Raw genomic sequence first — 22,800 nt, 5'->3', positions numbered from 1 at the left:
AGCTACAGTATGTTAAAGCAGGTCACATTTTTTCCTCAGCTTTTTAAATATTTTCACTACACTTTAATATGATGTAACAGTTTAGGCATTAGCTTCGTCCCTCTAGTACTAAACAAAAAACAAACATATCTTTGCTCTACAGTTCCCTAAACAGCTGTAGGTCTGAATTCTACATTAAATTAATTCCCATCTCCGAACGACTGCTCTATTCACTTTACGTTATATTCATTTGCGTCAAAGGAATTCTTGAGTCAAAAACCCTAACCCGCAGCTGTCCTGTGTGTTAGCGTACTCTGGCCCTCATCTGACACACACAGGCACTGAGAAAAGCAAAATTAGCAGTGAAAGGGCTCTCAGAGCTTCCAGAAGCCAGTGGCATTCATCTAATCGGCGAGTCTTTTATCTGCCTCAGGCGGTTAACTGATGAGAGATAACCACTGGGTGAGAATTTTTTATTTATTTCATTTTTTTTTTTTTGAAATGGCAGAAGGACTTTTTTTTATCCTTTTAAGTCTTTTTATACTCTTTTTCAATCTGATCAGCCTGAAGGTGTTAAGGAAAATCGCAGGATAAGGTTTTAATACCTTATCGTTTCTATAGTAACCGCTAATTCACTGGGACATGCTGTGATGGAGTGTTTTCTTTTTTTATTGGATGTTTTCTGCCATGTGTAGAAAGTCTTGCTTTTTAAGGAATAGCAGCATAGAATAAATAAATAAAACATATTTAACAGATCTGTCTGCTGCACCTCCCCCAAGCACGGGGCAGCATGAGTCCTACCCCAGTGGGCCTCTGTTATTGGTTGTTGCACTGTATTTCCCATTTTTGACTACTAAGTGGATAAATATCTCTGTGCAGCTTAACCACACGAAAAGGCTGGTGAAGGAACAGCTTCCAACTGCTAGAACCTTTGTATAGAAAAAAACGAACACTCAGATATGAAGCTAGTGATCGTGTTCATTAATATGAAAGTGTGTGATGCATTTACAGCACTCATTCATCTGTTCATCCTTAGCATCTGCCCAGGCTTTTATATTTATATCACACCAACCTGACTCCTCATCGGATCACGGATTTATTTCTACAGTATTAGGTGTAGCCTAATGGTAGCGAGGTCCTTACAACAGGCTAATTACTTACTCCCCTTGCTTTTTCTTCTGCCTTCCAACCTTCCAAGATGAAACGGAGATATAACGACAGGAGGTCACACAGGATCAGTTTCCTCTCCACAGTTCAGCCCCGTCATGTTTTTATTCTCACGTAATCGCTGCGAGAAGAATTGCAGACGTCCACGCAGATGATCAATCTGTTGTTTGTTTTGTAGATGAAGGATATCAGCGAAGGGTGACTGTAGATGATGAGGATAGCTCAATCTTGGTGTATGACAACTGGAAACAGGTGAGTCATACAGTATACACACGTACACAAATAAGTCTACACACACACACAAAGTAATCCTGATCAACGCACTGTTTTCGTGTAATTCACTGACACTGCCTGCATTAACACTGACACTCATTGACACATGTTTATTTAACACCAGTGCTCCAATATTCATGTGGAGCCCAGCGCCAGAAACGGACACTTGCGCTAGATCGAGATAGAACACTCGCAAATGTCTGCGATTCAAAGACTCAAACCAGCACAAGCAGACTGTATTAAATGCTGCTTTGAGCACCGTATTGAAGCGACACAATTCTTTTTTAAACCTGTCATGCGGTTCGTCATAAAACAAGGGACCTGAGCTTACGTTCTACTGCACCCTGAGGAGTTTTTAATGTGCCTTGTTAGAGAGAAACTGTTTACTCTGTTTCCGTGCAGCCCATCCATACACCACCACCCCCTCCCAAAGGCTGCAGCAGGCCCTTTTCTTTTAGAAAAAAAAACGTTTCTTTTTTTCATTTCATTCTCACGTAATTTGTTCCACTTATGTTACACAGAAAGCCGGGAGCCATTACTGCCTTTTTATCTCGGCAAAATCAGGAAGGGTCGGACTCGAGCCAAACACAACTAATTACATCCTGGCAGACTTGTAAAGCAAGCTTTCTGCCTTCAGAATTTCTCCAGAAAGTTTGAGGAGCAATGCGAACATGCCAGGTTAATCAAAATGCCGCTAGACTTCAAGCGCACTTTTATAATCAAGGCTTGTTTTGCCAAACACAAATGCTTGCTTATGTAGCCGATGCGCCGTAACTCTGGTTAGCATGTTTAATCGAACCATTGTAGGTTTTGGGGGCGGGGTTTTGTGTATGTGGATGGAAATATTGTGGATACTCAATATAATATTGAACCGTTCGTTACGGCCTCCACGGTTCAATATGCGTATGTGAACCGCGGTTTTTTTTTTCTTCGTTTTTTCCTTAAAATAATAGTAGCCATGCGTTTTATTACTCTCTGAACTGCCTGTTTGTGTTTGCCTGTACTGTTTGTCTATGTGCTGAGACAGACACGCCTCCCCGCGAGTAGATATCCAATCAGTGAGCGCTAAAGTTAGGGGCGGTAACCATGCTTGCGATGCTGGTGTCAGATTTCACAATCTAACCCTGGGGAGTGGTGAAGTGAGACAAATACGAGGAAGCAACTCCGTCTCTCAGATCTGTGGTGTGGGGACATTTGTTGTTGACTATGATGCAGATTAAACAAAAATGCTAAACAAAAAAAATGACTGTGTTTAAGCAGTGTTCCACATTAGTTACCTACTGACATGGAAATACTTCCAACATGACCACACATCTGCAGCTCCATCACCCAGAGATATCACTGTGTGGAAGCAGGATGGCAGAGCAGGTAACACAGGCATCTAAAAAGCTACAGTCCCCTATCTGATTCCTTCCAGCATTCAGACACAACTGGTTCAGAGAGACACAAAAATAATTATAATATAATAATTGCTAAAGATTCGCAGTCGTTTTCTGTGATTGGTGATGTGGGCTTTCGGCAACTTATAAAAGTGTTCGCACCGTGTTACACACTGCCGACACGGCCTTTTTTCCCGATCTCTATGAAAAGACGCTAATAACAGAGAGTTGGACCTCGGGGGTAACAGAAAGTTATCTCACCCTTACTGTTCATTACATACTGGATTGGGAAAAAAGAGCGCTGTACTCCAAACCCGTCCTCTGTAATAAAGTCATTCAAGTGCTAATCTGACTATTTTCAGTACATTATGAATGTGTACATTTTTGCATTTAAGTAAAATAAAGAGAATTGCAACTAAAAGCATTTTTTTTCTTCCTAACATACTTACTGTTCCTGTCACCAAAGCAAAGAGTAATGGGAAAAAAAAACTTTAATTTGCCAAGCCAACCGAACCGAACCGAAAACCGTGGTTAAAGACCGCGGTACGTATTGAACCGTGGGTTAACTGTATTGTTGCATCCCTAGTGGGCGGACCAAATGAGTAAAAAAAAAAAAGATTCAGATATTATTTAGCTATCAGAGATTGAGATTTAAAAAGTATTCATTTTAAGCACTGATTTGTCTTTTATGTTGTAGCAAATGAATGAATTCTTTCTGACCAACCAGAGTTGAGAATTCAGCAGCGCCGTGTTATAAGTGTAAATAAAGCTTCAGTTATAATATAGTGGATCAGGAAAGGATGAGTTACAACAACACCTGATCAGGCTTATTCCCTTCGGGGTAAAAAATCAGATTGCCTAGGGGTCAGAAAAGGCTTTGTGTGTGTGGCCTCTAGAGGAGATGAGGCCACGTTTTAAACAGATTACCCAGGAACTGATGGATGAGGCCATAAATAATTGCTGTCTTAGCAAAGCATTAAGGAATAACCCCATTACCTGAACCTGTGTGTTTATGCTGAAATCACCACATTGCCACATTTGACAAATTAGCCAGCCATTATTCATTGATAATTTGCCAAGAATTAACAAAATCTCGCCACTTACATTTTGGCAGCGGTTGCCGAAAGAGATTAGATTTAAGTCAGAAGTTTGGCCAAGTATGTGTAAACTTAGTTCTTCAATATTCCTGCCAATGAATTTGTGTCTTTTATTACAGTCCCAGTAGTTCAGAAGCTTACAACCAGGTTTGTTTTTGGTAGCATGTTGTAGGTAGCCTTCCACAAGCATCTCCAAAAAATTGGCTGGAATTTTGGCTCATTCTTCCAGACAGAGCTGATGTAACTAGGCCAAATTTGTAGGTCTCCTTTTTTCAGTTCTGCCCAGTGATGGCCTCTAGAAAACCTTGACTTTGTTGTTCTTAAGCCATTTTGCCACAGCTTTGCTTGGGGGATGTATGTTTGGGGTCATTGTGCCTTTGGGAGAGTGGTTCATTTCCTGACTGATGCTTTGAGATGTTGCTTAAATACATCCACCTTATTTTCCTTCTTTTTGATTGTGAATGCCTCATCAGTCCGCAAAACTTCTCCACAACATACCAGCGCCATGCTTCAGGGTTGGGATATTAGTTTGGAAGCTTCAGACTTTTACTTCCAAATGTAACAGCCACTGGACAAACAGTTAAATTTTTGTTTCTTCAGACCAAAGGAAGTAAGATCTTTGTCCCAATCTGAACATGCAAAATGTACCTTGCTTTATTTTTTTATAACCATCCATCTTCACAAGGCCTTTTGCTGTTGTTCTAGGATCCGCACATTTCGTCTCTAGACTGAATCCGCCTTGTTCCTGGTGTTAATACTCACATGCTATCATTTATACAGATGGTCGTGGTACCTTTCAGGTGCTTGAACATTGCCTCCAAGGATAGACCTATAGAGGTTCACATTTTTCCTGAGGTCTTGGCTGATTTCCTTCGGTATTCCCATGATCTCAAGCAACAAGGCACTCAGTGTGATTGTAGGTCTTAAAATACATATACAGGTAAACTTCCAGTTGACTCCAATTAGCAAATTAGCCAGAAGCCAGAATTATCAGAAGCGAATTGGCTAAGGTTTCTTAAAGGCTTGAGAGAATTTTTGAAGCTGTTTAAAGGCACAGTGAACAATGGAACAGTGATGACTTACGACTTCAACTATAATTCAGATGGTTTGATATTAAACAAAATCTGCTGCTCCTCCCAAGAGTGTGGGGTAGCGTGATTCCTACCCCAATAGGCCTTTTTTAGCACTTGTTGTAGTTCCCATTTTTCTCCATTAAGGACAATAAAAGCTATATGGAGATAAATGAGGATGCTGAGCACAACGGCAAGTGATTGTACATCTAGATAGTTGAGCAAATCAATGAAAAATAAGCTTTTATCTATTAAATAGTAGCCTTTTTTATATTTTTGATCTTCAAAGAAGTAATTAGTAGTTTAGTTAAAATACAGACAAGAAAAAAACTAAATTTTTGATAGCCTTGAAACCGTATAATTGGTAAGGAGTTGCTGCAATTTTTTTTAAATGATGCTTACATTGCTGATTAAGTACAAATTGCTTAGTTATTTCGATTTCAATCAAGAATTTAAAAAAATATTTTGTTCATTTCATATTAATGACTTTTTATGTTGATAAACATTTATCCAAGATACATCCATAAATTGGGACAAATTACTTTGAAGTTCCATAAATCCATAAATTGGGACAAATTACTTTGAAGTTCCATAAATCCATAAACCGGGACAAATTACTTTGCATTACTAGAAGACCCAAAATCCGCCAGGAACATTTTAGTTCAGGTTTTTTAGAGAAAGAGCTAGTAAGATTGAATGACTCCAGGTTTTTGGATTTACTCCAGGGCTGGGGGTGAGCAATGACTGGATCTGCTCTCTGTGTCTCATCATTCTCTTCTCATCCACCCCTTCCCTATCCACCCCTCCATCCATCTAACAGCATGCCAATGCCTTTCCACCCACTCGAGGGGAGCATTTGCCAATAAAGTGTAATGAACAGTAAATTCAAGGGAAAAGAAAATGGACACACTTACATTTCTTATCATTTAGATAAAATATTCAGAAGTCAATGACTTTCTGAATCATGTCACTAGATTCATCTTGCATTGATGCTTCAGCAGGGCTCGGATATCACTATAATAAACATTTAAAAATGACGGATCAAATTGTACATACTCTGTTAGACACCCTCATCTAGAGCAACTTATATTTTTAGCTCATTTTATATAATTGAGGGTTAAGGGCCAAGGACCAAGAACTGGTATTTTGGTGGACCTGGGATTTGAACTCAACATTCTGATCAGTTGTTTCAACACCTTAACCACTAAACTACCACATCAATTGCTTTACTTGAATCAAAAGCTATGTATAATATATTTTGCTGTAACGTTTGCACATTCTTCTAGACAAAACTGTTGGAACTAAGGGTTGTAGGCTTTTTCAATTCAGCTGGCAATTTTTTTTTTTTTTTTAGAATTCAGGTCAGGCTTTGTGATGGCCACTCCACTTTCACTTTGTTACCTTTTAAGCCATTTTATTACACTCTTGAAAGTAAGATTAGGATCATTGGCCTGCTGGAGTTCTTCATAGTTCATAGTAAATCTTGAGCATTATGTCCAAAGTGCTAAATTTCTGTCCTGCAAAAGCTAGATCCTTGTTCTGGTAATCCACTTAGAGTCTTTCTTGCATGACAGCCTTTCAGGCCATGGCTGTGTGCAATGGTGGATGTACATGTTTGGTACCTGATGCTTCTCCTTTTGTTCCTTTGTGCTGGGGTTCATTTGAATTTTTCAGACCAAAGCTCATTAATTTCTGGGAGTTAATTTGTGCCTCCTTCCTAAATTATCCATGTGGTATAAGAGTTTGTAGAGATATTTCTAGTGTATTCAAAAAACACAACAACAACAACAAAAAAAACAGTAGCCATAAGTACTTCTAAAAATAGAGGTAGACGTAGCATATTTCATGGGGTTTGGCAAAATGGAAATGTCTTTCAATTCAGGAAATCTGTAGTATGATGTATGGTTAAAAATGTCAATGTTTCACCGTATGAAGGGCCCACACATTTATTCCAGCACTTATTCTAATAGTTTGGTATCCAATCAGTTGACTATGTCAAAGAATTACTGTGCAGTTTCTGACAGGCTGAACTGTACATACATTATGCAAATCCCGATAGCCTGAAGCCGCATAAATTAGTGTGCACCCAGTACCTAGCAATTCCTGTCATCAGTTGCATGAATTTAATTTTGTTTCCAGAGGCTTGCGATGCTAACTGATTGGAAGGCTCTAAACTGTAGGACGTTTTGTTGTTGTTGTTGTTGTTGCTGTTCTGTCCAATCAGGCTAATAATCTAAATTTCTAGTAAGAGAATATTATGTATTGCCTCCTTTACTGAAAGGTTTGGATAACATACAGCTACCCAGTCCACTATAAACATCTGAGCCTGTGCAGGAAAACATTTTCAAATCAACCCAAATAGTCACAGTATGCTTCATACATGAGCACTCATACATATGCAGATATATACTCTGCACTCTACTCTCTCACCCAGACTCTCATGCATACTCAGCATGATTGTGCCTCTACACATTGCCTGGAGTAGACTGCTTCAGGTCTCCTGGAGGCTTGAAATGCACTTGACAGCAGGTAGAAAGAAGTCATCCAGTTTCCAAAAATAGACCTTGCCTGTCCTTACACATGTTCGAGAGCGTCCTGTTAATGCTGTCAGCCAGTGGTACTGGTTTGCATTTTTGTATGCTTTAGATTGGTGTACGAATTTGAAACATGTCTGACCTGTGGTAGGGCTACACTCTATCCTTGTCCACTCTATAATTCAGTGGCAGCCTGGATAATGAAATTTAAGTCTGACGCTGCACGGAGTCAAACGATAAACATGACACCTTAGCCAAGAATGCCGTTAAAATTGCAGTAGTTTGTTAACTGTGTTACGGTTTACAGTTTTCAGCTTGGTAACCCAGTCTAAAAATATCACAGTCTCACTGTCTTAATTAACCATACACACAACACCCCACATAAGGCCATTAGTTACATAATTCCAAGTCAATTAGGGTATCTACTTTATTTCCATAAGGAGTCATTTCAACATATTAGCTAAGAAACAGATCAATTTCAGTGTTTATTTACTATATCAGATCATCACCGGGTATTTGGAACATTGACTTTTAATTGATTAACTCAAATCAAAAGCTTGGGGTAAACTTCCACAAATGGCTAACAATATTTTTGCAGAATCTTTGCTAGTTTTTCCTGACAGAACTTCGTAACTCATGGTTGTGGACCTCCTTGTCCTAATTTGTCTTTGGGATTCAGGTCAGGGTTTGTGACAGCCAATTCAACACTTTCACTTTGTTGCCTTTAAGCCTTTTTGTTACACCTTTGAACCATTGTTCTGCTATAAGAAGCCATGCTTCATAGTCAGAATGGTGTCCTTTGAATTAAATCCTCACCCATCTTACTCCACACATAGTGCTATTCATTATGGCCAGAGAGTTTAATCTTTGTCCACATTTTTATGCTGGCCTTGGAGTAGGGGCTTCTTTCCTGCACAGCAGCCTTTCAAGCCACACCAGTCTGAGAATCTCTTCATCTTGGATGTACATATTTAGTACCTGATACCTCAAACTCCTTCACCAGGTCCTTTGCTGTTGTCTTGGGGTTCAATTGAAACTTTTCAGATCAAAGCTTATTTATGTCCAGGAGTTAGTTTGTGCCTCCTTATTGATTGATCCATGTGGTTAAGATGCTTGTACAGTGGAACCTCTGCATTCAAATGCCCCCCGTTATGAATTTTCACCTTAAGAATTGAAATTTAGCAAGCAATTTGCATCGGCATACAAAGCATTTTCGGCACACGAACGGACCGAACCGAATGTCGGCTAAGTTTCACGTATGTCCTTTTTTGCGTCAGCGAAAAGCCAAGCGGAGCCAACTGAAGTAAGTTTACGGATTTTTTTTAAGTCATCAAAAGCTGTTTCGAAAGAGTCAACCCACGATACCAGTTCTGCTTTTGGCGTGCGTTCAAAAGCTATGTAATTTTTCACGTTTTTTTGTAGACAGATTGGTGGCGTAGGTGGTTTGTTCTATTTTTAGCCCAAGCTTGGTGGCACGACTTCCTGTGAGGACCCTTGACATGGAATACTTGGTTTGGGTCAGTTCTTTGTAAGCAGCCATACATTTTATATACGCCTTGTACTGGTAATATTGGTCATATTTTTGGGTGGCTGGAATGGATTATCTGCATTTAGTTTATCTCTTCAAGTCCACATTCATTGTGCAACTTCTGGAGGTCGACATTTTGGTGAACATCTGGACTTGGTTGCTTGGATATTCCAATGGTGTGAATGGCATTCCACTTCCAGTTAACTCCTTCTGATGACAGTTGACCAATCAGAAGCTTTGACATCAATTTCTGGAATCTTCACGAATGTTTCAAGAGAGACACTGGAATACTGATCAACTCATAGCCAACTGGTAGCCAATAATTTTCTGGCTTTTTGTTGAGGTTGCAAATGCGATGTGATATCGAAGATAAAAACAAAAAAAAAGCCATTCCTTGATTTGGGAATGTGCGGATTTGTTTTCATCTGTATAAATGCCTATAACTAGCTACTAGGTGGTCCAGCAGCATGATTCCTCACCATGGCTTGGGTTCAATTATTGGGCAGGGAACCGACCTAGCCACTGGTCCCAAGCCTGGATAAAATGGGTGGGTTGCTTCAGGAAGGGCATCCAACATAAAACCTGTGCCACATCACAACATGCGGATCACATGATCCGCTCTGGCAACGCTGAACAGTGAGCAGCCGAAGAACTACAACACCATTGTCTACTCTTCCTTCTGGCAAAACTAGACTACGGAAGAATTTTCAAAAGTAGTGGAAATTAGTGGCCAGAAAAATTGTGACATCATTGAAATGAAAATGCAAATAGATTATTACTCGAGGTCTTAACGAGCCACATTAAAATAACAATAGCAAAACAGCAGTTTACTTCACAAATGGAGCCTGCCAAAATTCAAACGAAAAGATTTGCCAAAATTCAATTGGATTTCCCTTTGCATATCCTATGGGAGTATAGTACACACTGTGTTTGAAACTGGTTTCAAAGCCAGCACCTTATGGGTGAGAACAGTTGCTTTAGCATTTAAGGTAGATGGTTTGAGGAGCATTTAGATTGCTGCAGATGCCTCAGACCTACACTTTTTACAATTCTGAATTCATTCCAGACAAAAAGATGACTTTGTAGTAATAGGACAGGTGTGTGAGACAATTTATGCATCTACAAATAGAAAACATTTAAAAAATAGTCTGGAAAACGTTTGCATACCAGACGTAATTGTACACAGAAAGTGATACGCAGGTTGTTTTTCATTCAGGAATGTTTCGATTTCAGCAGATGCCACAACTCCCCGCTTTGTTTACAATTCTGAACTTGTTCCAGACCAAACGATGACTGCGCAGTAAGAGGACAGGTGTATGTGTGTGTGTGTGTGTGTGTGTGTGTGTGTGCACAGCTTTAAAAATCATTCACACCAGGTTGCTGACATTGCATAGCATTTAAGCAGCAGCGTGAGGAAACGCCAAGGCTTTAGATCATTTAATTAAACAGTTTGCATTGAAATGAATGGAGAGATGGGGCGGGATGGAACAGCAACAGAGCGGAACATGACGGAGTAGATCTGTGTTGGAGCGAATATTTACAGATGAGACCAATTAGCGAGACAGAGTGCTAATGTGATTCTTGTTAATGTATTCATATAACCGTGGTAAACACTGAGCTCCTCCAGACTGCTTAGCATTTGTTAATTGTATGAGACTCTTGTATAAGTCGTTACATTGCTTATGTATTTGACAGTTACCAATCCAAAGCGTCCCATGGCGGCACATCCTGAACTATTTTATTCCTCTTTCCTCTTACAGCTTTATCCCCTGACTGCTACAAAGCACTGAAACTGGAGACTCCTTCAATAAATCTTAATGTTTCCTCACAGAAATCTTTTCCATTTCAACTCTTTTTTTTTTCTTCCTCCAAGCTCAAGCACTTTAATATAAACCTCTACAGTCAAAAATAAATCCTTACCAATCAGAATGAAGCTTTCAGCCTGGGTACGATATAAATGCTTGTGAAAAGATATTTCTCTTCCTTTCCCTGAGTTTCCATATTAGCTATTAGAAGCAATATGTTGGTACATTAGGTTTGATGTCCAGGCAAAAAAATCAATCGAGTTAGCGTTTCGTTCCATAATGTGATAATGGTGCTGTAATTCGCTGCTTGTACTTTCTTGATACACACACACATTATAGTGTGGTTAGCATTTTCACCGGCTTCTCCTTATATGTGTTATTTGCTGTTTGGTGCTTTCAAGTTGACTGGAAATAGTTTTACAGCTAATTTTGTGCTTAGGTGCCAATATACATTCTTACCAGCAACCATGGGCTTAGTTGTTCTCAAAAACATTTTAAAATATTTGAAAGCGTAAGCTTTTAGTCATTGTCAATCTTTTAGTCTGTGAGAGAGATTGGGATTTGTTCTCTGAAATAATCATTTTGGGGAAATAATTGGATAAAAAAAAATGTAAAAGCAGGGACCGAAGCTACCAAAATTAAGTCATAGTCTGTTGGTATCTCATTTGCCTCTTGAACAATTGAGACCTTTCTTGCACCCACTGTGTCATAATGTAGTGTTAATAGTTAGAAGGCTATTACCGATATATTTCATACCATAAACAACTAGCTAGCTACTGTATTTCTCACACTTGGCTGGCTAGCTAGAGCTTTTTAAGTTGTAGTTGCTAAAAAACACAACTCCAGTAAACTATTAGCTAGCAGAAGGACATTGTTAGTTTCAGTACTCTGTGTCTGTTGTTAAAGATGAATATTGTAAACATCTGTGAGTTTGTATCCATCAAAAATTTGGTGATGGGGAAATTCCTGGTTAATACACCCCCTGCTTAAAGCATACCATAGTTGAATTCCTGATTCAGATTGTTGATACTCGGGCAGTAGCTCCAGCTACATGGAGTTTATATTATGTCAATTTCTGTAGTGGCAACTTACACACATGTATGCAGACTTGTATGCATGATGCAATGCTTCCTGTGAGGCAAAGTGGGAAGGAATTTGTACATACTATGCAAGTCTGAGGATTAGACATCATGATGCCAACCGCATAGTGGGAGACGACAATTACTGGAAATCTGCGTGTACGCTCCTGTTTACTGCTCAACGATTATGAAATGAGAGTGGGTTGCAGCGTTTCTAACGATTTAACACCCGGTCAGGGCGTGAAAATGGAGGTGCTCTTAAAACGTAAGTGGAGAGCAAGAATCCGTGGCTGTAAAGCTGTCTTCTGTTTCTTCTGTCATTTGGCAAGAAGGTAAGTGTTGTGTATCTGCAGAGGTGTGTGTCTGTGTTTCATATTCATGTTCAAGGACTTGGATCGGGTGTTTTGTGGGTGAGTGTGTGTGTGTGCGTTCGAGTTTGACCAGTACAAGTAAAAGTGTGTGTTAAAGATCACTTTTTTGACATGAGGGTTTTTTTTGTCCAACCCATAAGAAATTCTCATAAGACAAAACAAACAAAAAAATCAATAAAAAAGACTCTATACAGGCTCAGCAAGATGCTGTCAGTGGCCTTTCTAAAAAAAAGGCGATACACTAAAAAAAACACCAGTTCTTTCTTTCTTTCTGCAAAGTGCATAGGACAGATATATTTATATTAGCTAGTTAATCCCACTCTGGTGCAGCCACTCACTTGTTACCTGCTTGTTCTCCAAGACTCCTGCCTCATCTCACATCCAGTACTTGACCACAGCCCCTGCTGCCCCAGAGTGCTGTTGTATAAAGGCAAGTGCACTTGTTTGGTGAACTCTAAGGGTGTTTTCAGACTTGGCGATCTGTGCTTTGTTCCAAAACAGGGGACTTGTAGTGTTGGTGCATTTCATTTTCTCTTTGGGTGTGTTCACTTGCATGTAAACTGTCTTCTTATTGGCCAGAGGGTGTCTGTTTGTGTTCTGGTCATAGTCGGATACTCAGCAGTTATTTTAGCGCAGATCCAAGCCTAATTGCGGCCTTCGTATGTGAACCACAAGAGAAAATGCATCAAGGTCCGAATCATACACTCCGAACAAGTTCCTGAAAGCCTGGTTTTATTCCCATCACTTGCTCAATGTTCCAGGGATAGGCTCCTGATCCAGGGATAGGCTCCTGATTGAGAGGGAATTGACAACATTGTTTCAGTTCACCTATTTCAGTGAAAAGCCATTCTATGTCATATTAAAATGGTTGATTTGTTGGTCTGTTGGGTCAGGTTGCTTTCTCACCAGTTTGTTTGTAGTCAGACCCAGACTGCCTCATTCAGGTGATTAAGGACAGTTTATTTTGGCACAGATCTACGCGTGATTTGATTTGCAGTGTTTGTATATGTCTAAACAAACCATGAGAGAAAATGAACCAGTGTCCGAAAAAGCAATCCAAACAAGTCCCTGTAAGCCTGGATTTATTCCTACCTCTTGCTCAGTGTTCCAGGAATAGACTCCTGATCCAGGAATAGGCTCCTGATCCAGGGCTAGGCTCCTCATTGAGCAGGGATCGACAACAGGGTTTCAGTTGACCTAATTCAGAGAAAAGCCATTTACAAATAAAAATCCGAAAAGTGTAACATGAAATTTGTATTCATCCCCCTTTACACTGATGCCCCTAACTAAAACCTGGTAGAACCAATTTCCTTCAGAAGTTACCTAATTAGTAAATAGAGTCATTACTGAACAAACAGCAACATGAAGCCCAAGGAACACACCAGACAGGTCAGGGATAAAGTTGTGGAGAAGTTTAAAGCAGGGTTAGGTTATAAAAAAATATCCCAAGCTCACATCTCACAGAGCACTGTTCAACCATCATCTGACAATGGAAAGAGTATGGCACAACTGCAAACCTACCAAGACATGGCTGTCCACCTAAACTGACAGGCTGGGCAAGGAGAGCATTAATCAGAGAAGCAGCCAAGAGGCCCATGATAACTCAGAAGCTGCAGAAATCCACAGCTCAGGTGGGAGAATCTGTCAACAGGACTATTAGTCCTGTTGACAGATCTATTAGTCGTGCACTCCACAAATCTGGCCTTTATGGAAGAGTTGCAAGAAGAAAGCCATTGTTGAAGAAAAGCCATAATAAGTCCCGTTTGCAGTTTGCGATAAGCCATATGGGGGACACAGCAAACATGTGGAAGAAGGTGCTCTGGTCAGATGAGACAAAAAAACTTTTTGGCCTAAATGGAAAATGCAGTGTGTGGTGGAAAACTAACACTGCACATCACCCTGAACACACAATCCCCACCGTGAGACATGGTGGTGGTAGCATCATGTTGTGGGGATGCTTTTCTACAATAGGGACAGGGAAGCTGGTCAGAGTTGATGGGAAGATGGATGAAGCCAAATACAGGGCAATCTTAGAAGAAAACCTGTTAGTCTGCAAAAGACTGGGGCAAAGGTTCACCTTCCAGCAGGAAAACAACCCTAAACATACAGCCAGCGCTACAGTAAAATGGTTTAAATCAAAGCATATTCATGTGTGAATGGCCCAGTTAAAATCAAGACCTAAATCCAATTGAGAATATGTAGCAAGAATTGAAAATTGTTGTTCACAGACACTGTATATCCAATCTGTCTGAGCTTGAGCTATTTTGCAAATAAGAATGGGCAAAAATTTCACTCTCTAGATGTGCAAAGCTGGTAGAGACATACCCTAAAAGATTTGCAGCTGTAATTGCAGCAAAAGGGTGGTTCTAAAGTATTGACTCAGGGGAGCTGAATACAAATGCATGCCACAATTTTCAGATATTTATTTGTAAAACTTTTAGAAATTTTCATTTATCGTTTTCCTTGCACTTAACAATTATGTGCCACTTTGGGTTCACGTAAAATCCCAATAAAAGTTATGTTTGTGGTTGTAACGTGACAAAATGTGGAAAAGTTCAAGGGGTGTGAATACTGTATGTAATACTGTACTGTGATATGTCTGTATGAACCACAGGAGAAAATGCACCAGGGCCCGAAACAAACACTTTAAACAAATCCCTGTAAGCCTCTTGCACAGTGTTCTAGATATAGGTTCCTGATTCCTCACAACCATTGCTCTGAATTCACTGATGGCAATTTGGAAGTTCATTACTGCAATATAGATCATGCAGGATTGGTAAACACATTCCATCTCCAGCAAGCTTCAGGACTTTCACAACACAGTTTACCACAGAAAGTATGTGTATCAGACACACCCCCTTGTGAGTCAAGATTCAAGATTCAAGAAGCTTTTATTGTCATTTCAACCACATATAGCTGGCGCAGTACATAGTGAAATGAAACAACGTTTCTCCAGGACCTGGTGCTACATAAACATACAACTACAAGTTCAATACAAAAACAACAAACAACACCACAGAGCTAGGACAGAAGTTTGTCTTAGCCACGTAAAGTGCACAGTGTGCAGCTAGATGCAAACAGAGCATAGACAAGACAGTGCAAAAAAGACAATAAATACAATAAAGACAACACACAAGAACACAGGACACTTAGCGCTGAAAAGAAATAAAAGAACGTGTACTGGAATGTAAGTGAAATAAAATAGATAAAGTGAAATGATGTAAAAAAAATGTATTGTGCAAAAATATTGTGCAAAAATACACAGCAGCGGTTGAGGTAGTGCAAATAGAAATAAACATAAATATAACTATAGCAGCGGATGACAGGTAGAGGTAGTGCAGTAAGTAATGAACAGTATAAATTATGTGTGTGTGTCCACACAGTCAAGAGAGAGTGTGTGTATCTGTGTGTGAGAGAGACAGAGAGTTAATATACAGTTCAGTCCTGAGTGAGAGTGTGTGTGTGTGTGTGAGAGTGTAGAACAGTTCAGTCCCGGGTGTTGAGGAGCCTAATGGCTTGAGGAAAGAAACTGTTACACAGTCTGGTTGTGAGGCACGAATGCTCCGGTACCTCTTTCCAGATGGCAGGAGGGTGAAGAGTGTGTGTGAGGGGTGTGTGGGGTCATCCACAATGCTGTTAGCTTTGCGGATGCAGCGTGCGGTGTAAATGTCTGTGATAGAGGGGAGAGAGACTCCGATGATCTTCTCAGCTGTCCTCACTATCCGCTGAAGGGTCTTGCAATCCGAGACTGTGCAGTTCCCAAACCAGGCAGTGATGCAGCTGCTCAGGACGCTCTCGATGGTCCCTCTGTAGAACACAGTCAGGATGGGGGAAGGGAGATGGGCTTTACTCAGCCTCCTCAGGAAGTAGAGGCGCTGCTGGGCTTTCTTGGTGATGGAGCTGGTGTTGAGTGACCAGGTGAAGTTCTCCGCCAGATGGACACCAAGGAATTTGATGCTCTTGACGATCTCCACAGAGGAGCCATCGATGGACAGCGGAGAATGGTCACTCTGTGCTCTCCTGAAGTCAACAACCATCTCTTTGGTCTTGTCGATGTTCAGGGAGAGGTTGTTGGCTCTGCACCAGGCTGTTAGATGTTGCACCTCCTCTCTGTATGCTGACTCATCATTCTTGCTGATGAGACCCACCACGGTCGTGTCATCAGCGAACTTGACGATGTGGTTGGAGCTGTGCATTGCTGCACAGTCGTGAGTCAGCAGAGTGAACAGCAGTGGACTGAGCACACAGCCCTGAGGTGCTCCAGTGCTCAGTGTGGTGGTGCTGGAGATACTGCTCCCGATCCGGACTGACTGAGGTCTCCCAGTCAGGAAATCCAGGATCCAGTTGCAGAGAGAGGTGTTCAGGCCCAGGAGACTCAGCTTCTTAATCAGCTGCTGAGGGATGATTGTGTTGAATGCTGAACTGAAGTCTATGAACAGCATTCGAACGTAGGAGTCTTTGCAGTCCAGGTGTGTAAGGGCCAGATGCAGGGTTGTTGTGATGGCGTCTTCCGTGGAACGGTTAGGACGATACGCAAACTGCAAGGGGTCCAGCAAGGGTGGTAGCTGTGATTTGATGTGCCTCATGACGAGCCTCTCGAAGCATTTCATCACGATTGGTGTGAGTGCAACGGGACGGTAGTCACTGAGGCAGGAAACCGTGGACTTCTTTGGCACAGGGACGATGGTCGTTGTCTTGAGGCACGTAGGGATGATGGAGCTGCTCAGCGAGATGTTGAAGATGTCAGTGAAGACATCTGCTAGCTGCTCTGCACACTCCCTGAGAACTCTGCCAGGAATGTTGTCTGGTCCAGCGGACTTCCCTGGGTTAACTCTGCATAGAGTTCTCTTCACGTCAGCCGTGGTGAGACAGAGCACTGGGTCATTAGGAGGAGGGATGGTCTTCCTCGCTGTTGTGTTGTTCTGTGCCTCAAACCGAGCGTAGAAGTCGTTCAGCGCATCTGGAAGGGAGGCATCACTGTCACAGGAAGGTGAAGTTGTCCTGTAGTTGTCACCCGGCAGGAAATGCGTGTGTACCACAGTAAAATAACACAAAACAAAAGAAAAAAAATGATTCTCCCTTTTCCAAATCCTGATTTTTTTATTTGGCATAGTTTCTGGGCCATCATTTACATCGTCATTGGAAGAGCAAATTGTGCCGAGACCTGGCAACCCTGCACGCCAGCGCACATTAGCCCTCTTGGCCGTAGAGCATTCATTAAACCCGTAGTCTATCACGTACGTAATCAGTGTTCCGCGTGCGTAATTGCTTTAAAAGGTTTCAGACGTACAAGATTAACATGAACTTAGTGTCACAAATAATTGATTTTTCAGCTTTTATTCACGGCGTCTAATGCACTCTCTTTACACAAGGCAAGGCTGGAGAAAGGTCCTCGGATGTGGCCGTTTGAGGGAAGAGTAATGCGTTCGCTTGATGCGATTGGATGGCAATTACAGAACCAGTACATCCTTAATTTCTTAACTTTTAAACTGATTATAAGTGCATGTCCTATTGGATATACAGAATCCACTGTTTCTTAGTGGAAAAAATCGTATAAATTTAAGTGCTATTGTGAGTCTGGTTTCTGTCAAGGTTTCTTCCTCAGGGAGATTTTCCTGGCCGCAGTCTCTCTTTGGCTTGCTCGTTAGCGATCCTAAATCGACGTCCAGATTTATATAAAGCTGCCTTGTGTCAGTCTCGAATACAAAAAACAAATGAATCAGTTATACATAAATTAGCTTAAATGTTTTCCGTTTTTGCATTATTTTGATTGGTGTGTATAAGAAAGCAGGACACAGGGGTTGATTTTCCAAAGCTGACTGTATTTATGACTTTTAAAGCTATGACTGTGTGTGTGTGTGTGTGTGTGTGTAAATGAGTACACGAGCAGGCGGACACTGACAGATGGCGAGAGCAGCCATAAACAGCGCACAGCCCTTAGCGGTTGCACAAATGTGTGGTGTGTCAATCCATCTCTTGATGAAAAGACCTTTTTACTTTTGTCAGGATTTCCCCGGAGAAGGCCCGTCTTTCCTCACACCATCGACCTCCTGTTTGCCTTCGCGTGCTACAAAAACTTACTGTCCATCTCTGAGAAAAAAAGGAAGAACCGTCCATATCCATCCTCGTTTAGGTGTAGTGGCAGGTGGCTTTACTGTGGTGTTTTTTTTCCCCCTCAGATTTATAATTCCAGCTCCCCCCTCCCCCACCCTAGAATGGATCCGGGGCTGTAAATCGTCTCCTCAAGGACATGATGCGAGAGGATGCGAATTTCTCAGGCGCCAGAGGATTTTTGGACTTCACCTGAGACAAAATAGGGCAGACTAAATGAGACAGCGGCCTTGCCTGTCGCTCTTTTCTCCATCTCTCTCTCTCTATGTTGTGTCGTCTGTCTGTCTCTAGGATTACTGAGAGAGAGAGAGAGAGAGAGAGGGAAGAAAAATAAACGTGCAGTCTGTATTTCTATCTGACACTTTAAAGAAAGGACCGAGGGATCTGAGATGATGCCAGGATGATGGCAGAACACACCTGAGCTCAGCATCTATCTGCTGGGACACTGGAAAGAGCGTGTAGCAGCGAATTTCTGCAGAGTTTAATCCACTTTTTTTCCCAGAGCATTACATAAATCTGGTGGACTGAAAATCACAATACACTGGCTTTGCTTTTGTTCCTGCAATGATGCAGTCTGTATCTCTGTTTGGATTTAAACCAGAAGTGGGCGTGGCTGAAACCCAGAAAATTAGTTGTTTAGCAGCTCCAAGTATTAGTATACATCAGACTTCCACGCGATAGGATTTCAATCCGTAACGCAACAATCCTGTGGTATATTTGGTGACGCCGCAGAATCATCAATGACCTCATGATACTGGAAACCATTTCGACGATGCACGATAAACTGGTTTGGTGACAAACTGCAAGCTAAACAGCGGTGTTGCATTTTATTCCACGAAACTTATTCCAACAAAACTTTTAACATTTTAAACAAATCTGTGCTGAAAATGTTGCTATCAGATTTGATTTGATTTTAGTTTAGTTTAGTTTATTGGTCTGTGCCATAAAACATGTGATCAATAAAGATAAACAATTTACATAAAAGAAAGGAAGAAAAAATATATACAGAAAAGAAAAACTAAACATATTTATTATTCTAGTAAAAATGATTCTAAAAACAGAACTAACTCTATAGATGGGAAATGGATGGATTTTCTATCAGTGTAAAGAAACAAATGATTTTTTTGGCTGTGAGGCTGATATAAAATGAATCAGGACTCTGTTGTCTTTCAGTGGGAGACATGTGTTTTTCCCTGTTAGATAACTTTACACAGAATTTTAGTAGTTGAAGATAACTAGCTATTTTAGCTGCTTTTTAAATTAACAAGCACTTGGGCCATCTCAGAGAGCAGAAATGAGTTTGATATCAACATTTACATTGAAAATACAAACATTTCTGGGGAACAAAATAACCATTTTGGGATTTCTATGAATATTTTACCCCTAGTAGGCTAGGGAAAAACAGAAATACTTCTAAAACAATACAAATTCTTAAAGTGAGTGTCTACTTTCATATGAGCTTTTTATTAACCACCACTGGAGTAAGACATGACAAAGACATTCAGTGCTGAACATGGACACAACAAAAACAGACTCAAACAGAATTTTTGTTGGCCTCTGGGGAAAAGTTCTTTTTGCTTAAGCTTTGCCTAAATATGTCTTAAAACCTTGTTAGCTAAGTGCATTGTCCTTGCACACAGAACGTCACACTTTAATGCAGTCAGAAAGCTGCGTGCCGCATCAGAAGAGACATTAATCAAATCGGGTCAGTTCAGCAAAACGTCTCCTGCCGAACAAAATCTTTAACTCTGACTGAAATATCTTCACGAGCCATTTTTAACAAAGAGGTCACGCATATCAAGATCATGACATTTTGTTTCATTTTGCTCTATTTGCAAAGTCCAGCTCTCTGGCAGACCCATAAACTAACCAATCGCAGCCAAGAGTAGGCGGGTCTTTGGTTTATCCGTGTTAATTGTTGTCATCTAGGGTTTTTGTTTGGAGGTGCTCTTTAAAATTAGTTTTAAAACCACTGACTGGTCGTTTCACTTCACTTCCAGTGGAAAATTTTCCATTTACACTTCTGGACTAACTCTAGGCTATGTGTGTGTTTGTGTGATTTGATTGACAGGAGCTCTCCTTGCTACAGTGTGAGGTGTGCATCCTGGTGTTCTCGTTGACGGACCGCCGTAGCTTCCACCGTGTGTCTCAGCTGCGCTTGTTGCTGAGGGAGAGCCACCCCAACACTCCCATCATCCTCGTGGGCAACAAGAGTGACCTAGTGCGCTCCCGGGAGATCAGCACAGAGGGTAAAAGACCAAGGGGCCGTTTTAATTATTGAGCAGCTCCGGCGAGGCACCTAGTTAATTAGTAATAATAGCATAGACCACAGAGCTGTTCATGAGGTGACCTTATTAGCAATAGTAGCTTTTTACGAGTGTTGTATTTGATCATTTTTATTATAAAACATTCTGGTTTCTATAGTAACGACTCCTTGCAAGCTAGAAGATCCAAAATGGTTTATATCTATTAAAAAAAAAAAGAAAGAACATTTAAGGAAGGAGTCTCAAGTGTACTTGGTGGTTAGTACCTCTGGGGTTAGAGGATTGATGCATGGAGTTTGTATGCATTGGCACCCTGTCCAGGGTGTCCCCCGGGTCCACTGGGAAAGCCTCCAGGTTTTTTGAGACACTGTGTAGGATACACAGCGGTACAGAAAACAGATGGAAGGAAGGAGTCTCCAGTGTCAGAGTTCTGTAACAGTTTCCTCCTCACAATCCAAAAAATGTGTTACTATTGTCAAATTTGTTCACTATATCTACAGATATACTATCAAATCTGAATAGCTTGACTACTCTTTGTTTCATAACAAAAATTGGACACAGGGGATGATGGGTGAAGTTAATGTGGGAAGAAAAATCCACTTCATAGTTAACACCTAAGCTTTAGTGGTGCCCAGGAAATCTTTCATCCCTTTTCATTCTTTATTTCATTCATTTCAGACTTTCTGCAGTGAAGTGGGATTTAACCCGCTCTTCATCTCCACGTTGAGAGAACAATGCAGCGGTGATTGATTTTTTTTATTTATTTATTTATTTATTTATTTTTTAATTGTCCATCTATCTCATCTCCTCATCTGTACTCTCAGATTTCCAAAGCTTTCATGTTAATCTCGTCACCATTATCATGTTTGTCATCTCGTGGTTCTCTACCTAAGCTGAGTAAATTATCTCCCATATAAATAAAGCTATATATAGTTATAATTTTTTTTTTTGTGCCGTTAAACAGTATTAGAACCTCGCTAGCAACGGGGCCTCTTTTATCAGTCTTTCTGTTTTGTAAAATTATTGTATATTATATAATAAAAATGATAATCAGGAGCTAAATCTTCTCTCTGCTCAGGCATTTTAGGTCCAGCTTTTTTTTTTTTGTCCCAAGTAAATGATTCCGTTTTATTTGTGTTTATTTACAGCTTTGCGGTGGCTCTAACACTATGGGTTATTTGTTGTCCCTGACCCTAGTGAATTAGCATGAGGAGTGTTTTTGGTAGGAACTCCAAACCTCTTCTACTCCAAAGACTCCGAAGCTAGTGAAAGCTTTAAACGTAATAAAATGAATGATTTAAACTCCACAATATATTCCAGATGTAAAAATGCAGCAATCCATGCGAATTTATGTGAGCTGAAGTGGATGAAGTCGAGGCACGAGAAGGTTACGAACATTTTTTTACGATTTGAATTTACGGTATTTTTTTAGGGATACAAAATTTCTTGTGCAAACAACCGTACAAACACCGACGCATAAATCCCTATATATCCGTCTTGATAAACAGTATGTGACATCACAGGAATAACAAAAATGCAGCACCACTTAAGAAATTAGCATCAAGCACCAACGGTTAGGTTTCCAGGGGATTTGACGATTTTGTGTCCATAGAAATGAAAGTCAAGCAAGATGCAACATTCAGTGGATTAAAATTAAATTTTCACACATTTGTTGTGACGTGATCACAACACACATTCAGTCCTGTTGGATTCACGTGTGTAGAACAGCTCTCATAGATTATAATGACATGTGTCTTCACTCCGGTGCTTCCAAAAAAAGAAAAAGAAACTCTGCAAGTTGCATCACAACTGCAAATTCAAGCATTTTTTGGCTTCATAAATCCCTCCCGAAAAAACCTCCTACAGAGACTGCTTTAAATAGTTCTGGACCAGTGCTTAAACACACTACAAACATCCCTCTGGAGTGTTCAGAAAGCCTCATCTGGCCTACTAATAATGTGATTTCTGCAGCATGCCACATTATCTAAAAGTTAGCTTTGACTTTCCAGTCCAGCGAGTTTGTGTGCATTTGCGAGAGAGTCCTGAGGGAGCAGTGAACAGTTTTATGTTAAAAACACACCTGATGCCAGGCAGGAAGGCCTCGATAATTGGCTGAATGAGGTACACACATCCACTGGGACAT

General features: G+C 40.7%; 1 protein-coding gene across 1 annotated transcript in view; it reads left to right on the top strand.

The window, feature by feature from the left end:
* rem2 (RAS (RAD and GEM)-like GTP binding 2) overlaps window positions 1-22,800 on the top strand; it is a 33,740-nt gene that overhangs the window by 2,674 nt on the left and 8,266 nt on the right. The window contains exons 3-4 of the mRNA XM_058393748.1: window positions 1,325-1,398; window positions 20,465-20,642. Of these exons, the coding sequence (XP_058249731.1) occupies window positions 1,325-1,398; window positions 20,465-20,642 (252 nt within the window). The remainder of the gene's footprint in view (window positions 1-1,324; window positions 1,399-20,464; window positions 20,643-22,800) is intronic.

Source organism: Hemibagrus wyckioides, linkage group LG07 (assembly GCF_019097595.1).
Source record: "Hemibagrus wyckioides isolate EC202008001 linkage group LG07, SWU_Hwy_1.0, whole genome shotgun sequence".
NCBI lineage: Eukaryota > Metazoa > Chordata > Actinopteri > Siluriformes > Bagridae > Hemibagrus > Hemibagrus wyckioides.
This window is presented reverse-complemented; position numbering and strand designations above follow the sequence as displayed.